We start from the raw sequence: 18,037 nt of genomic DNA on the forward strand, positions 1-18,037 counted from the left end.
CTAAATCAAAAATAGAAGAAAAAATAAATATTTTAAATAAACAAAATTAGTGTATTTGAAACACAAAGGTAACTTTTCACTAAGTTTCGTGAAAAAAAATCGTTTTTTATGGGAGATAAAAATAAAAAAACAAAAAGTTGGTTTTTTGAATTTTTTGCATAAATTTTGAGGTTTTCTGAAAAAAGTGCAAACACAAAAGTTGTAGTTCTTTTTACCACCAACAACTTTGTCATTTACTTTTTTTCCCATAGGACTTGTAGTTTTGCCGGAAATCGTGATAAACTGATCCCCCCCTTAAACCCCCCTCCTCTCCCCTTCCCGAACTCAGATTGCCCATAAATTATTTTCCCTATTAATTTTATTATATTTCTTTACTTTTCCGATGGGTTTCATCCTATTATAATTTTTTTGAACTTTTTACCATTTTCAAAGGTATTTGGCACTGGCCTAATATGTACAAGTTTATGAAATATGAGGTATCAAGAGCTAGAATGAAACTTAGTTAAGCAATTCTAGGTTTCTTTTCAGGTGGTGGTTTCATAGCTGTTCTTTGGATAGGAGATTGTGTTGTTGAAGTAACTACAGTGGATGCTTGTGCCGTTGTTGAAGTGACTGCATTTGTAGTTGTAGTAACAGCGTTGGCAGCTGTAGTTGTTGTTGGTACTGATGCAGGAGGTGGTAAAGAAACTGTTGTTGCTGCAGTTGTAGTTGGTGGAGTGTCAACTTTTTCTGTTTTAATTTCGGTTTTAGATTCTACCTTGACTGTTGCTACATTGGCCTCTTCTGGAAAATAAGACAAAGATTGGTTTAATCTATGAAGTTTAAAAGTGTAAATGTTACTTTTTCAATGGAAGAAGAAAAAAATCTGTTGAAAATGCTAATTTCTAGTATTGGTTGCAATATGAAAATAATAAATAGAATAATTAATAGCAAACTCCACTCCACACAAAAAAGGATGTGTGAATAAAAAGTTGCAAACTAGGTTGTTAGAAGGTGTTCAATTGAAAAAAATGGACTAAATTACTAGCTTGGAACTTTTGGTGATTTTTTTATGTCTAGATAGAAGAAAAGGTCTTTTTTTTTAAAACTTTTGTTTTAGTATTTGCATTGAACTTTATGATCACATAAGTAATTGTACAGCCCTATTGATTCAAATGTTGCCATAAAACCCTTGATGCCACTTGACTAGGCTCAAGAATATTTTTTTATTTCAAATGGCAACCAAACTGATAACAAAGACAAAAGTAACTAGAAATGAAGAACAGGGAAAAAGAACAGCCATTGTCTCATTCAACTTCTTGCTTACCATATCAACCAAGGAAGCGCCACAGAGTGCTCTACAATAGGAAATATGGTGACTGTCCATAAAGATGTAATAATCCTGGCAAAGGGTACATTGAAGATCCACACAGACACCAATTTTAACAAGATGTCCAGCCAAGCAGTCATGTTTTATTAAACACAGCAACCGCCTCATTGTCCTCATTTTGCTGGATGGCAGGGCCATCCAGGAAAAGTATGTTTAGAAAACGAATTTTTGATGAGCCGTTTTGCCGTACAAAATGGAATGTTGCTGCATGTTCTTTGTCAGACACCAGTATCCCTCTAAGCTATTGTGTCAGCACATTCATTGCCAGTGGCCTGGGATCCACTGGGGAAAGATGACCTAATTCATTAGTTAATTTTTTTCCTCTCCATTAAAGGCTGTAAGGAAAGGCCGAAGAATATTTAAGGCCAAAAAGATTTTTTTCTTCAATGCAGTTATTTCTACTTCTACTCCATTGTAACTGAAGCCATGTGTTTCAGGGTGAAAAGCAGCCATCTTTTCTAAGCTGTTGACGGCATTTCGTAAAGAAAGGCAGGAGTTTTTTCGCATTATGGATTTTATGTTAACAGGGAAATGCTGGAGTCTAACGTTGTTCCATGCTTTATTTTCAGCCCAAACCAAATGAGCAAGCCTGTACAATAAAGCTGAAGTACAACAAGTGACAAAAGGTTTTGAAGCTTCTCTAGCAGAGGTGGATTTTACCCATACAGATCTTCAAAGATGGAAAAATTGAGGCTGCTTCTTGACAAGGCTAAGGCAACTAAGAGTATCCTTTAATATCAGGAGGTGCTCAATTAAGCAAAAACATTAACAGTTTTAAACTTACATTTAAAAAAAAATTTTCAATTTAGCCACATCAAGTATTATATTTTATTTTCTACTGAAAAGCAGACAAAAATCTAATAATCTAACAAAAGCAACTTTTAAAGTTTGTTCTTAACAAACAAAACAGGCAATTTAGAAAAAATAAAGTTAAACAGATGAAATGCAAGATCGGGAGGCGGGTTGTGAGATAGTTCTCATATGCAGCAATTTATATGAAGAAATAATCATCAATGAAAAAATTTAGATTTTTGAGAATATTTGATTGAAATTTTAGTAGAAAAAAAATGTTAAGTGTGCGAAACAAGATTTTAACTAAAAGCTCTTGGAGTACAGAGAAACACAAAATATTTAACTGTAGATATCCAAGCAATATTAATTACTTTTCTCCCTATTAAGAGTTTGCAATCTTTTCTACATGCAAAGCATAAAGGGGAATTTGAATTTTAGTCCATTAAATGAATGCTAAACACATTTTTTATGAGAAAAAATACCTGTGGTTTGCTTCTCTAATTGGGGAGGTGATGGAAGTTTAGGTGGAAATTTTTTTGCAAGTTCCCCAAGAAGAACATCAACACGTCTACGCTGGAAAACAGAACCTGGCTCTTCTTTGACTTTCACCTTTTCTAAATAAAAATAATAAAAAAATATATTTATTTTAACAAAATATTAAGTTATGGTTTTACTTTGGCAACAAAGCATTTACTTTAACTAAATACAAATTCCAAAATTTTGAGGGAATTATTAATTCTGGACAGAATTTTTCTCATGAAAATAAATAAACTTTTTATCTGGAAAAGAAAACATTCAGATATTTTGGTTTAAACATTGTTCTGTTTAGAAGCTATGTTTTAAACCAGAAACATTATATAGGATTTACTCCAGGAAAAGTTTTGCAGGAGATAATAAAAATGGGCAAAAATATTAATCTTCCCATAAAAATAGCAATTTTCCTCTTACTGGGAAATTTAATTACAGTAGAAACCCGATTTAACGTCTCCTACATTTAAAGTTTTTTCTAGATTGTCTTGCATTCCTTCAATGCAGTTAGTTTTTAACTGAACAATGCTCTGTCACACACATCAATGGTGTCAGGGGACTTCCTCATCCTCTTTATCAACTTCTCTGTGCTACGTTATGCCTCGATTTGTCTCAAATCCAGCATATCTGGGATCATTTAAGAAGCAAATTAGACAGCCTATGAGTCTGATTGAATTAGTGGTGTATAAACAATAACTGTGGTATGAGAAGACGTAGGACATTATATGAGACTGCCACAATGCTTGACTGTATCACTTAGTACATTCACACTAGAGATGGTTCACCAGGGTACTCAAACATCCATTTATTTGGTATTTTTCCAGTAATAAATGGTCAACTTTGCTTTCATTTTGAAATCACTTTCTAATATCAGTGTTCCTACCACATTTGTTTTGTTTCATTCCGACTACTTCGTCTCAGGGTTGCACTTTGTGTGGCCTAGCAGTGTACTTTATGCTATGCTTTAAAAGAACTGAATTCATACATCTTTTTTTAAATTATGAAATGTTACCTGTTTTTTCCTGATCTTTGAATTCCCACCAATAACCTTTAGAAGGATGGTATTGCGAATATGATGCAGCTAGAAGAAAAAATAAAATTTAAACATATTTAATTTTAACATAAACTTAACTTTTAAAACAACCTTATTTTAAAATTGATCAAACATAACTATGAATGAGATATTTTTTAATTAAGCACTTGGGAACATCCAAGTGCTTTACATACGGATTGTTGGTAGGAGTTTTCTTTTCTTAAATTTAAACATGAAATACAGTACAGTCTCGAAAATCTGAGGTAATTGGGGCTCACACCAGCTTGGGTTACTAAAAACTCGGATTATCCAAAAATTCCTAGCGATTAAAATTTTAACACTAGTGACCACATAAGAACAGGTACCTTTTACTTCCTTGTTTAATGAAAAGCATGCATTGTCTTCACGAAAAATTTATCACTCAAATTTCAATATAAAGTTCCATTTTAATTATCTGTAAAAACAGTTTGATAAGTTTTTTTCATAATGTCTAAACGTATATGCGTATGTATGTAAATTTGCAGGTAACCGAAATAAGCATTTCTATTGTTCCCGAATCCATTTTGATAAAATTTATCATAACACTTGTTTGCGAGTGTGTGCATACCTTGAAGAACACAAAACAAAGTCTTACAAGGCTTAAATTTCTTATATACGACTCTAGCGTGTCAAGTTGTCCACTTCTCTTTCTCTTGCTGATTTTAATCTGATATTCCAAAAGGGTTGTTTATTTGTTCTTCGTGGCAAAACTGTTAATTTCAAGAACATTTTTCTGGCAAACCGTCCTCAGTAGTCAATGAATATTTCTTGCCACATGGCAAGTGTTGTTGGTAAAGACCTCTCAACGCCTTTTTATCACTTTAATAGCTAAGGAAGTTTTGGAATTGCAAAAGATTTAGAGGTTCAGATTTTAATGCCATATATATATATTTATACTTTTTTTTTTTTTTTTTTGAGCTATTAAACATGTACTTTAAAATATTTATAAAGCACCTCGAATTAAACGGAACCTGTGACTTTTGAGACTCTACTGTAAAAGTCAATTCATAAAGAATCTTTATAAAAACAGCCCGAAGTCAAAAAAAGCAGAAAAATTGCGTGACTTAAAATTTGAATATATATATTTTTTTTACATTACACGAAATTATATTGATACTATACTGCCTTTTAAATATTAATAGATTTTTTTTTACTAGTAGAAATGTTAACAAATGAATAAATAAAATAAGCTTGCATTTATTTAAGATTATAACAGATATATCACTTCCATTTACCACTTTCAATTTCCCATAGCTCACAAATCAGGTGAAATTAAAACTTCATAATGTGACATCTAATGCTATAAAACTTCCATATTATTAAAAAATTTAATACAAGCTGAAACATTGGGCACCATAATTACAAAATGGCATTATCAGTGTGGCTAACCTTCGAGAAACAATTTGAGGAGCATTTTGAAATTTTGTGGAGCAGCTAGGTATAGTCTATAAAAATCATTAAAAAACTAAACCCAATCTAAAATTTTTTGAGCTTTGATGGTCATTTTAAGCAATAGCATAAAAATGATTATTTTTAAATTGATAAAAAAGTTTTAAACACTATGTCATGACTTGAGAATATAAGCATCTTTAATTTCCTATATTTACATGTCTGTCCTAATAAAATATCACAGTATAGTTAAAATAAATTTGAATTTATTAAGATCTTCAAGAGCTATAGCTTTGGTAAGCCTGATAAGCATATTAAAACTAGATTTGAAGAATGATGTTGGCTTAAATTAACTCGGATGGATTATGATAAACATTTTTGAATAGGCGTGGCAGTCTTCATTAAAAAAAAAAAATAAATAAACAAATAAGGTATAAGAAGGGTTGAAAATATTAGTCTACAAAAAGGTATTAATGTCTAACTTTCGGCAAAAATTAATTCTGTATGTAATGTACACATGGTTTAAACTTTTAATTATTCATAGTTGAAATCTTAAAGGTCGTATAATGAGTCGTATTTGTTATTAGATTTGCATGTCGTGTAGAATTTTTTTTAAACTTCATCATAAAGTAATACATTTTCTTGTTTCCAATTTAGAAATAACAAAAAATAAAACTTTGCTTTGAAATCATTTTTATTACAGATAATACACGTGTAAAATTTTTCTAACATACAAGTTAAAAAAGAAAATATTAAAACAGGGCCAGTTTGACTCAAAAAATAAATAAATGAACTTAAATAATCAACTTAAAATTTTACTTTAATTCCAGAAATAAAGGTACATTTTTTTCTCTAAAGATGCAAATTAGCATCTTAAATACAGGGGTGCCCCCCCCCCCAAAGAGCAAGGTCCCATCCCCTAAAAACCATAAATACCCCCCAAATAGAAAGCCCCCGCCCAAAAAAAGAGAAAATACCCCTAAAACACCCCCTTCCCTAGGTGGGCAACCCAGTTAACAAATTAATAAACTTATGCTAAAATAATCAACTGAAAATTTTACTTTAATTCCAGAAAACAAAGATTTACTCACTCCAAAGATGCAAATTAGCATCTTAAATACAGGGGTGCCCCCCTAAGAGCAAGGGCCCACCCCCAAAAACCATAAATACCTCCCCCCCAAATAGAAAGCCCCCTAAAAGAGATAAAAATACCCCTAAAGCATCTCTCCTAGGTGGGCACCCCAGTTAACAAATTAATAAACTTATGCTAAAATAATCAACTGAAAATTTTACTTTAATTCCAGAAAACAAAGATTCACTCTCTTAAAAGATGCAAATTAACATCTTAAATACAGTATTAAGAGTCATTCTCAACGCGTTCACTTTTTAAAAACAAATAAATAAACTTACGCTGAAATAAATAATCAACTTAAAATTTCCCTTTAATTCCAGAAAATAACGATTCACATTATTAAAAAATGCAAATTAATATCTTAAATATATTATTAAAAGTCATTCTCAACATGTTAAAAAAAAATTTTTAAACATAAATAAAATTATACTTAAATAATCAACTGAAAATTTCACTTTAATTTCAGAAAATAAAGATTCACATTCGTAAATGATGCAAATTAACATTTTAAACAAACTAGTAAAAGAGAAAGCATCATCGAAAAGTTTATGGAACAGTGAAAGCTTTAACTGGAATTTTTGCAAAAGTAATACAAATACAAATACAAATGTGACGACCAGCAACAGGCTCTGGGCCCAGCTAGGCTGGTCCTAGTCAATTAATTAGTCCCCAATGAAGATCAATGGCCCTCTTAAAGCTATCCACTCCCTTGCTCATTACCGCCTCTTCCGGTAAGCTATTCCAAGTGCCCACGACCCTGCTAAAGTAGTAGTTTTTCCTGATTTCCAAGTTAGCCTGAGATTTAAATAGCTTAAAACAATGACCCCTTGTCCTGCTTTTCCGGCAAAAATTTAATCCATTTACATCTTTCATTTTGATAAATTTAAATAACTGAATCATGTCCCCTCTGACTCTCCTTTGCTCCAGGCTATACATGTTAAGCCTATTAAGTCTGGTATCATAATCTAAATCTGAGAGTCCCCTTACTAATTTAGTTACCCTTCTTTGAACCCTTTCCAATACAAAAATATCTTTCTTCAGATAAGGCGACCAAAACTGAACAGCATACTCCAAATGAGGTCTTACTAAACTCCTATATAAAGGCAGAAGAACTTTCTTAGATTTGTTTGAAATAGATCTATTGATGAACCCAAGCATTTTGTTGGCTTTGTTACTAGCAATACTGCACTGTTGACTAAACTTGAAGTCCTGATTTATAAAGACACCCAGATCCATAACATTTTCTGCCTGATTTATGACTGAACCCTGTAAACGATATCTCATTCGCTTATTTCCATGACCTAAGTGTAGCACTTGACATTTCCCTACATTAACTGCCATACCCCATTTATCTGCCCACTTAGTAATATGATCTAAATCCTCTTGCAGCTGTTTTACTTGTTCTTAAAATTCAAATGTCGTTTGTTAAAATTCAAAATTAAACCCTCATTTCGTACTGTATAACCCCACATCAACCCCGGATATCTCTCACATTTTTACCGGATATCCTGCAAAAAACTGTCAAATATCCGGATCAGGAGTGGCTTGCCGGATCGGATACCTCATAGTTCCAGATAGTTAAAAAATCAGCCGGATAGTTACCGGATATCCGGTGCATCCCTACTATTAAATGAACTTACAATTCAAAACATGGAGGCACCGGCGAGATTTGTTTATTAATTGTTGATGTATGCATCATAAATCAAGTTAAATTCAGTAGATCATTTCCTGGAAAGTAGAATGTTTATTATTCTTACTAGAATCGAAAACGATAATGATCTTGATAATGATCTTAAAAATCGAAACTAGATGTATTCTGAAAATGAAATTCGTCTGAAAGAATTCTTAATCTTTTGATGTGTTTATTATTCTATTATTTGAGTCCAGAAATGTATGTCAATTAATTCAAAAATATTATTATTTGTGAATTCGAAATGCAAAAAGTCTGAATTAGTAAAATTGAAGATTTTGTTTATTATTCTGAAAGACTTATTTATAGTAACTAATTCTGAAAAGCTGTATTTGAGTTGTATAGTTGGATTGGGTTATTATTTAAAAGATGGCTCCTACTAAAGAAAAAAGTAAAATACCATTAGTGTTCCAAACTCAGATAAAAGAAATCAAAAGGTATTCTGAAAGTGTTGATAATGTAATAAAGTCTAATAATAGTCAGAAAGTTCTTGCCTTAAAAGGTAATGTATTAAAATGTCTAGAAAGGTTAGAAGACAATTATTATGAGTTTTCTGTTTCGGAAAACTTTGTGGAAGATGTGGAATATGAAAACTTTACTAATTCCAAAGATTTGGCTGATTTGGCATTGGAAAAAATTGAGTCATATTTGACTAGTATTAATAGCAAGCTACAATTCGAAGATAAATCGAAAGTGAATGCTTATTCTAGCATAAATCCTCCTAAATATGATCTCCCACAATTCGCAGGTGATTTCAACTCTTGGTTGAGCTTTAAATCTATATTCTCTAGTTCAATTGATTCTAATGAATCTTTAACAGATATTCAAAAACTGCAGTATTAACAAAATGCTGTCACTTCAGATGCTTCTAGATTAATAAAAGGATTTGCAATAACTCCTGAAAATTATAAACAAGCATGGGAAACACTGTTGAATCGTTACGATAATCAGAGAGAATTGGCATTTTCCCAAAGCAAAAAGTTCTTCTCTCTAAAAAATGTTAAACCTACTTCAGAATCAATTTGGGCCATTATAGATGTTTGTATTCAAGTACTCAGAAATTTTAAAACATTAGGATTAGAATGCAATCAATTGGTAGAACTTTTATTAGTATTTTCTCTTCAAGATAAGTTGGAAGATTCTATCAAAGTCAAATGGGAATTAACTAGGACTCGACCGATGCATCGGCCTGGCCGATGCATCGGCGCCGATGGTTCAACAATTTAGCCATCGGCATCGGCATCGGCTGCCGATGCTAACTTGCAGGAAACATCGGCCCATCGGCCTTAAAGACATCGAAAAGCCGATGGAATTGGCCGATGTTTTTGAAAAAAAAAAGGACCTTTGTTGTTTTACTTTTTAATACAAAGTAAAGGGAGTTATTGTTTTCAAACAAAATTGTTTACTTAAATTTCAGTATGAATTTCTATTTTAGTCACCCCTGAAAAAGTTTTTAATACTGCATTCAGGTACTAAACAAGTTAATTATTGCGTTGTTTCTTGCGGCTGGATGTACGTATATACCTTTTATAAGTCATAACTCAAAAATGGTAAGTTGTAGAAAGCTAAATTTTCGCATGTGGGATATGCGCACGTTACAGTTGTGCACTTCCCTTTTCATTTTCGATCGGGTGTTCTAAAAAGCCTATTAACTGATTTTTTGTGGTTATTAATTACTTATTTCAATGCAAAACTAATATAGCGTTTCATACTGACGATCATTTGGTGATATATTGCAGAATTGGAGATCATGGAAACAAATATGAGATGGCGAAACCGGTTTTGTTTCCTTTTGTTAGATTCCCATTGAACCGACGGTAATTTTTCATTTTTCGATGTTTGTAATATGAACCACAGTAGTGCAGTATTTTCTGTATCGCTTCGGCGGAGCTACAAGTTTGGGGCCCGTCGAAATACATTTTGTGGCCCTATTTCTCTATCACAGAAGTTATAAAACATTTATCATAAGCATTTTTGTAACTCCTACGGTGCCCCTATGGTTATGGGGCCTCTCGCGCAATTACAACATTTGCTATATTTTAAATCTGCCACTGCACATCAAAACAAACTCGGGTGCTGGTTTTCAAACGGTTTTTTTGCTCAATGTTTATGATTATTTTGAACTCTATTTTTTACGACTATTTTTTGTATTTCCGAGAACACTTGCGTGCCCCTACTCCCACTCCCTCAATTTCTGAAAGTAAACTCTAGTTGTAGTTCTGAGTAATTTAAAACTAACACTATTCATAAAATTAGAGATTTTTTTTCAAGCTTTATCTATTGTTTAGGAAGAATTTAGAGCACTAATGTAAGAAATTGATTAAAGATGTTTTGAATGGTGACATAATACGGAAAACAAAGGGACTTATGAATTTTTTCTTCGGAAATGCTGGAGTAGATTCAGAAACTCTTCCGAGGTGTTGGTGGTAGCGGTTCTGTACTAAAAAAAATTAAGCCGAAGTTGGGGCCGAAGTTTAACGTTGTGAGTTACTCCAAAATCAGAGAGTGACCCCCTCTAACCCACCCTCGTCGTTTCAAGCATTTCTTAAATAATTAGCGATTATTTATTTTGGTCAAGAAAAGTCATTTTGTTTATTTCTTATACTTGTTTCACCTATATTTTGTAATGCGCCATCTTTTTTGCATCATTAGTAGCGATCGATTTTTTTTTCTGTTGTAAGTAACTATTTTTATGTATTTTTATAAAATCAATGAATAAGTTATTTTCGTTTTCATCATATGTTTAATAATATGTTATAGAAAAGTTTCAAGGATTTTCTATTATGCAATTTTTTAAATTTCAGAAAATTATTGTTAAATTGAAGACTTTAATTTGAACTTGTTTGTAGTGCTTCATAAAAGATTAAACAATCAAATTGTTCAATATTACGTGTACAAACATCAGATCAAGTATAGTATATGTATTCAGTTATTAACTTGGTGTAAATATTGAGTTTGTTTATTGTAGCTACGTTTTAAGAACTTCGCTCTTTTCATGGCTATTTCTTTTTTCCGCAAAATTTATGTCAGTTATACATTTTATGAAAAATGCAAACTTTTCTATTCATAAGTATAAAAATATTCCTATTATGATTTAATATTCTAATTTATCTGTTACCTTTTTTGTTTAATTTGATGACTAAAAAATGTCTACGTGCAATCTTTCCACTTTAATTGCGTAATTTGTTGACGGTTTCATAGTTCTATTCTTATTATTTTTTTGAATGATTAAAAACCGTAATTTAATTTTTTTTACTATGTTTAGTGTACCTAAATCAATACATTATTACAATGTTACTGAAATCTTAGTTATTTGTTCAATTTAAAAAAAATCAGTTGGTTATTAAACAGTCTCTTTGCTTTTCTTACTTTTTTTTTTTTTTTGGCTGTTGTTCTTTGTCTTCCATCATACAGCAGTAAAAAAAGGAGAAGCATAACTACACCCTATACAGATTGTACGTAGTAAGATCCAAAAGTTCGGGGAACCAGCTATATAAAACCTTTCCCTGAATAGTTCACATCACCGAAGCACATCCACCTTCAAAAAGTCATCTTGAGGGACTGTGTACTTCTGCCAGTGTTCATATAACTTTTGGAAACACTCCTGGAAGCCATTTTTCGCTACCTTCTGTGATGCAGTTTTATCTTCTCCTGACGGAAGAAAACAGCATCCATGCAAATGTTTTTTTGCTGGGAACAGGTAAAAGTCACACGGAGCTAAGTCCGACGAAACGTTATATTATTTGTTTGTCATATCAGTATTGTCCAATCGAACCGTGCATCCTCAACATGAAAGTCGCCTTTTTCCAAACGATGAAGTTAAAGCAGCAGCGCAAGAGGCCTTACAGGAGGTTGCGATAAATGTCTTCCAGGAATCCTTCTAAAAGCTATACGAACGTTGGCAGAAGTGCATAGTCGTTCAAGGTGACTATTTTGTAGATAGATGTACTTCGGCAATGTGAACTATTCACGGTAAATTTTTATGCAACTTGTCCTCGAACTTTTAGATCATACTACTACGTACGTATGAGTTTTCAACTTACTATTTCATAACTTTTTGAGTGACGTAAGTTTACGCCCATGAAGACATCACAAGAGAATTTGCGATAATTAATTAAGGAGGCGTTCAAAATGGATATTTCGGTCATCTATATGTTCTTAGGTACATATGCATGTACATATGCGCCGAAAAAACTTGTGAAGTTTAAATTGGATGATCGTAAAATAAAAATTTAGATCGAAATCTGATTTTTTTTTTGGGGGGGGGAGGGATTTTAATTCCTTATTCGTAGAAAGGAAGTAAAGTGAAATGAATCAATGATCCTTTAAATCCCTGACAATCTTATCAATTTATTTCTGTTAGATTCTTTTTTTTTTGCCATCGGCCAACAGCATCAGCCATCGGCCATCGGCAATCGGCCATTTGGAGGAAAACAATCGGCCATCGGCCGTCTTTGAACAATCGGCATCGGCCCATCGGCCAAAAAATGCCATCGGTCGAGCCCTAGAATTAACCCTTGAAGATAAAGATTTTCCTTCGTTAAATAAGTTTCTTTCATTTCTTGAAAAGCAAGCCAGAAGTCTTCAAGGCATCAAAATTACACCACTCAATGAAAAATCAAATAAAGTAACTCACAAACCTTATTCCCTGAAAACTACTGTAGAGTCAGATGACTCATGTAAACTTTGTTCTTCATCTTATTCATTACATAAATGTGTGAGGTTTTTAAAGATGAATATAAATAATCGCTGGAATTTTGTTAAAAAGTCCAAGTTATGCTTTAATTGTCTTCAAGGGAATCATAATGTTTCATCATGCAAATTTACAACTTCTTGTCGTGCTTGCAGGCAAAGGCATCACACAGTACTTCACCAGTTCCAAAGTAGTCCTAAAGAAATCCCTGTTTGTAATTCAAATCAGAATCTAGCTGCTACTAGTGACCAGAATGTAGTTCAGCCATTGGCTACATCTCTGGAACAGTTTTGCCTTGCAGGACAAATGAATGATTCCAATTCAATTTTGCTCTCTACAGCCATTTTTAGAGTTAAGAATAGTCAAGGACAATATGTAAACTGTCGAGCCTTGATTGATGGCGGGTCTCAGACCTCTCTAATTACAGAATCATGCTCAAAAAATTTAAACCTTCCATTTTATGATTCAGAAAATACTATTTTGGGCTTAGATAACAGAGTTGCTGCTTATGCTACTAAACGAGTAGCAACTTTCTCCTCATTTTAGTCAGGATATCTTTGCCGTAAATGCTTTAGTAGTAAAGGAACTCACTTGCAATTTGTCTAACTTCATAGTTTCAAAATTCCATTGGCCTCACATTAACGGACTTCAGTTAGCTGATCCTTCATTTTTTATTAGTCGTCCTGTCGATATGATTCTGGGAGCTGATATATTCTTTGATTTAATTCAGTAAGGAAAAATATCTGGGACTAAAAATCAACTATCTACTCGAAACTCCAGGTTAGGCTGGTTGCTTTCTGGAAAAGTTTCCACAGCCTGTCAGAGCAAAAGGAAGGTCAAGTCTTTAATCAATTGCCGTGCACTGCTCGACTTACAAAAACAAATAGCCAAGTTCTGGGAAGTTGAGTTAATTCCAGATGCTAGTAACCTCTCAGAAGACGATCAAGAAGTCGAAAAATTCTACCTAGACCACACAAGGAGAAATCGTGATGGTAGATATGTTGTAAGTCTTCATGTCGAAAACGACAATGCATTGGTTGGGTGATTCTAAAGTCCAAGCCAAGAGACGATTCTTCTCGTTGGAAGCGCCTTCAGGACAATCCAGAGCTAAGAGATAGATATGTAAAATTCCTGCAAGATTATGAACATCTAGGCCATATGCAACTTGTCCTAAATTCAGAACTTTCGAAACCATCATCTAAGTGTTTTTATTTACCCCATTTTGGTGTTGTTAGGGAACAGAGAGAGACTACAAAGTTACGAGTATTCTTTGATGCTTCTGCCAAAACTGATTCAAAATTATCCTTAAATGACGTTCTTCATACAGGCCCCAAGTTACAAAATGAACTATTCAATATTCCATAAAAATTCAGATGTCACAGGATTGCTTTAACAGGCGATATAGAGAAGATGTTTAGGCAAATTCTAGTTACTGAAGATGATGTAGACTTTCAACGAATATTCTGGAGGGAGAGACCTGAAGAACCGTTAAGAGAGTATCGATTACTCACTGTAACATACGGCACAGCTTGTGCCCCGTATCTGTTCATTAGAACAATTCAGCAGCTAGCTAAGGAAGAAATCAAGCAATTTCCAGAGGCATCTAAAGTTGCTCTAGAGGACGCCTATGTAGAAGATCTTCTAACAGGAACAAATTCAAAAGAAGACACCAAGAAATTAATAAGTCAAGTAATCAAACTCATGAAGAAACTAGGTTTCCCGAATCGAAAATGGGCATCCAATGACTCATGTGTGCTGGAATCATTACCACCAGAATTACGAAGTTCTTCAGGATCTCTGCACATAGAAGAGGATCATTTGATGAAAATCTTGGGAATCATATGGAATTCAAAGGAAGACACATTCAGAATCAACATAAATCCACCAAGTGAAGTTAGGAAAACCAAACGGCAACTCTTATCAACCATCGCCAAGATTTATGATCCCCTTTGGGGTTCCTGTCACCAATGACAATTCAGTTGAAGATCATGATGCAAGATATCTGGAGAGAAAACATCTCTTGGGATGATCCAGTCACAGACTGCATTTCCGAATCATGGACCCAATTCAAGAATCAAATGAAGCACTTGGCAGAGATTCAGATTCCAAGATACTTTTCAGGAGATGCTACAGCAAAGCGAGTTCTTCTTATAGGTTTTTGTGATGCTTCCCAGCGTGCATACGCTGCTGTTTTCTACTTAAGAGCTGAGCTGGTTACTGGAAAAGTCCATGTTTCCATGATAACATCTAAGACAAGGGTAGCTCCTGTAAAATCGATAACCTTGCCCAGACTCGAACTTTTGGCAGCTCTACTTCTTTCTGAACTCTACGTTGTTGTGTTAGAATCTCTGAGAGAGGTAATTCAAATCGATAAGTCATTTCTTTCCTCAGACTCCCAAATTGTTTTGGATTGGTTAAAATCATCTCCCAGCAGATGGAAAATCTTTGTTGCCAATCGTATCTCAAAAATTCAAAAAATGACTTCTGAAGCATCCTGGCGTCATGTGAAGAGTCAAGAACATCCTGCCAATTGTGCTTCATTAGGTATTGCAGCTTCCAAGCTAAAAATTCATAAACTGTGGTGGTCTGGGCCACAGTGGCTAAGTCAGGATTCTTTACACTTTCCATCATAGGTGCAAGTTTGGTGATGTGTTCAAGACGGAAAACATTTTCAGCTCCCCCCCCCCCCCCGCCCGCATGCAGGCTTAAGGAAAAATTTATGTGTATTAATGTTGTAGATTTTAACAATGCCAGTTTTCAAATATGTGTTTGATTTAAATTTTAAGCCTTTAAATTGTAATATTTAAGCGTTTTGACATCATAATTCCAAAAAATCTAAAATCCAGCAATGAGTGGAGGAGGGGGGGGGGGGGTCTGGGGGACTCTCCTCAGAAATTTTTTGAAATTGAAGTTCAAAAAACGCCATGGTATGCCATTTCTGTAAAGTTTTGGGAAAGGAGGGGTTCAGGGACTCTTACATCAATTATTTCAAACTGTTAGTTCCAAAATAACAATATTGAGCAGCCTTCAAAAATATTAGAGAAAGGGGAGACGGTGCTCTGGGCCCTCCCAGAAACCAAAGTTTTAAAAATGAAATTGTACTCCATCTTTCATAACGTTTATACACTTTTTGAATGCACTATGGAAGGGATGGAGTTCAGGAACCCTCCTCCAGTCTTCAAACATATTTCGAAATTGAAGTTCCAGAAACGCAATTTTAGACAATGTTGGATAATGTTAGGGGTAAAAGCGTTGGCAGCGCTGCACCATTAGTTTTTGCCGATCGTAAACATTTTTATTGTAGCAATAAAATCGCTTAGGACATAAGGTAGTTATTTTGCAACATAAATCAGTTCTGATCGGAATGTCTACATAAGGTAAAGCCAACAAACCAGAAATGAAGGAAAGGTGGGGGGAAGGGTATGGCCGACTAATGATATTCCCCCACTCAGTCTTCATTTGAAAAAGAATTCTTTCATAAGATAGCAGGTGGTAAAATTAGCAATAAAAAATCGCTTCAGTGAAGTAGATATATTTTTTAAACAAGATATCCTTTCCAATATTCATTAATTAAAAAAAGAAATAGGGGAATTGAATCCTAACCCCAGGCAGGGTTCCCGAATCACATCCCTCTTCAGGCACTGAAATATAGCCTAAAGTAGCGCTTTAAATTTTCAGCATCAAAACATTTTCGGAAGAGAACTCCCGAAACCCTTCCTCTGAGTTCACCACAAATGTCCTAAATTTCAATTTTTAAGGCTTCAGTTTCTAAATTGTTTTGTAGGAATAGTACCCCTCTTACCTATAAACATGACTTATGACAGCCTAAAAGTTTTAATACTTTAATTTTGGAAACTTTTTGAAAGAACCTTCCTACACCCTTCCCCCTTAAGTCATCCAAAGATAGTCCAAAACAAAGCTCTTAAAATTTCAGAAACGAAAATATTTCGGGTTGGGGTGCGGAATACCCCCCCCCCTCTCATTGTGTTTACTAAACTCAGTGTAAGTTTTTGTTTAAGATTTATTTTTCTATTGAGAGAGCAACTCCCATCCACACATCGCCAAAGACAACCCAAAGTTTTAAGACTACAATTTTGAAAATGTTTCGAGAAAGACCCCTAAATTCCCTAACTCTTAACTCACTCAAAAATAGTCAAAATAGCATTTCAATACTTCAGCATGGAGAAATTTTTGGGGAGAGGAACCCCCCCCCCCCCCCCGAACTCCTTCCCCTAAGTTCATTAAATTTGACTTAAATTTGCTGTTTCCCCTTTTCATCATCGAAGATTTAAGAATTTAAATTCTAAAACTTATTGAGAGAAAGCCTTCGAATTCCCTCTTCTTAAGTCTTTTAAAGATTACCTAAAATTGAGTTCTGAATACTTCAGCTTTGAATATTTTTTGGGAAAGGGGAACCCCGAACTCCAAAACGGTCTAAAGTTGGTCTTTTAAGACTCCAGTGTCGGAATTTTGCCTAAAGAGAGCCCCTTCCTCTTGACATTGCCAAAGACAACCTAAAAGTTTTAAGATTTCAATTACAAACACTTTTCAGGAGAGGGTCCCAAATGCCGTTTCACTCAAGTCCATTTAATTATAGCCTCAAATAGTTTTTAATACATCAGCTACAAAACATTTTCATGTTAAAACACCAAAACCATCTCTCATAAATTCACCAAAGATTGCCTAAATTAATGTCTTTAAGACTCTAATTTTTGATTTTTTTTAAAACCTCCCCCTTCCCCCTTTTACATCATTAAAGACAGCCTAAAACTTTGACTTTTAAATTTTTAAGAGCTAGCAGAGGAGATGTATCAAACCACTCTTAGTTTCAAAAATGACTTTCAATTCAGTTTTTTGATATTTTGTATTGTAACCCTTGAGTAACACCTCCCCCCCCCCTCTTAGATTGTCCAAAATATCAACGTTTTAAGACCTCAGTATCGGGGGTTAATTTGCAAACTGATTACCCTCTTTGCGACAGCAGCGTTTTTTCGCAAATTCATGCTGCCGTTATTTTTCTCCTTTCCTTTCTCTCCCTCCCCCTCCCATATTTCCATTCTAGCGAGTGCTAGATTCAATGACATTGGAATTTAGTGATTCCTAAAGTCTTTGTCAAGAATGCAGTAATGGTTGCTCATCGGTGTTTCCAACCAGCTTGAAATTTCCCCTCGTTTATTTCCAAAATTCCCATTTTCATTGAAATCCCCGATAGTTTCCGTTTTACCTGGTATGGTGGACGCCGTTTGGTGTGACGTAATTATTTCCACTCGTCAGCAATCACTCTCAATCGGTGATTCAGATTCAACTCTTAAGACATTTTAAGAGCGTACATCATTTTCATTTATGTGTGTAAAGTTTGAAAAAAAAAAAAA

General features: G+C 34.0%; 1 protein-coding gene across 1 annotated transcript in view; it reads right to left on the minus strand.

The window, feature by feature from the left end:
- Positions 1 to 341: 341 nt before the first annotated feature.
- The window catches only part of LOC129217202 (mediator of RNA polymerase II transcription subunit 6-like), a 34,201-nt gene continuing 16,505 nt past the window's right edge, over positions 342 to 18,037 (minus strand). Inside the window, exons 6-8 of the mRNA XM_054851468.1 lie at positions 3,702 to 3,770; positions 2,644 to 2,775; positions 342 to 783 (exon numbers count right to left, since the gene is read on the minus strand). Of these exons, the coding sequence (XP_054707443.1) occupies positions 503 to 783; positions 2,644 to 2,775; positions 3,702 to 3,770 (482 nt within the window). The 3' untranslated portion in view covers positions 342 to 502. The remainder of the gene's footprint in view (positions 784 to 2,643; positions 2,776 to 3,701; positions 3,771 to 18,037) is intronic.

This window comes from Uloborus diversus, chromosome 2 (genome assembly GCF_026930045.1).
Source record: "Uloborus diversus isolate 005 chromosome 2, Udiv.v.3.1, whole genome shotgun sequence".
In the NCBI taxonomy this organism is placed as follows: domain Eukaryota; kingdom Metazoa; phylum Arthropoda; class Arachnida; order Araneae; family Uloboridae; genus Uloborus; species Uloborus diversus.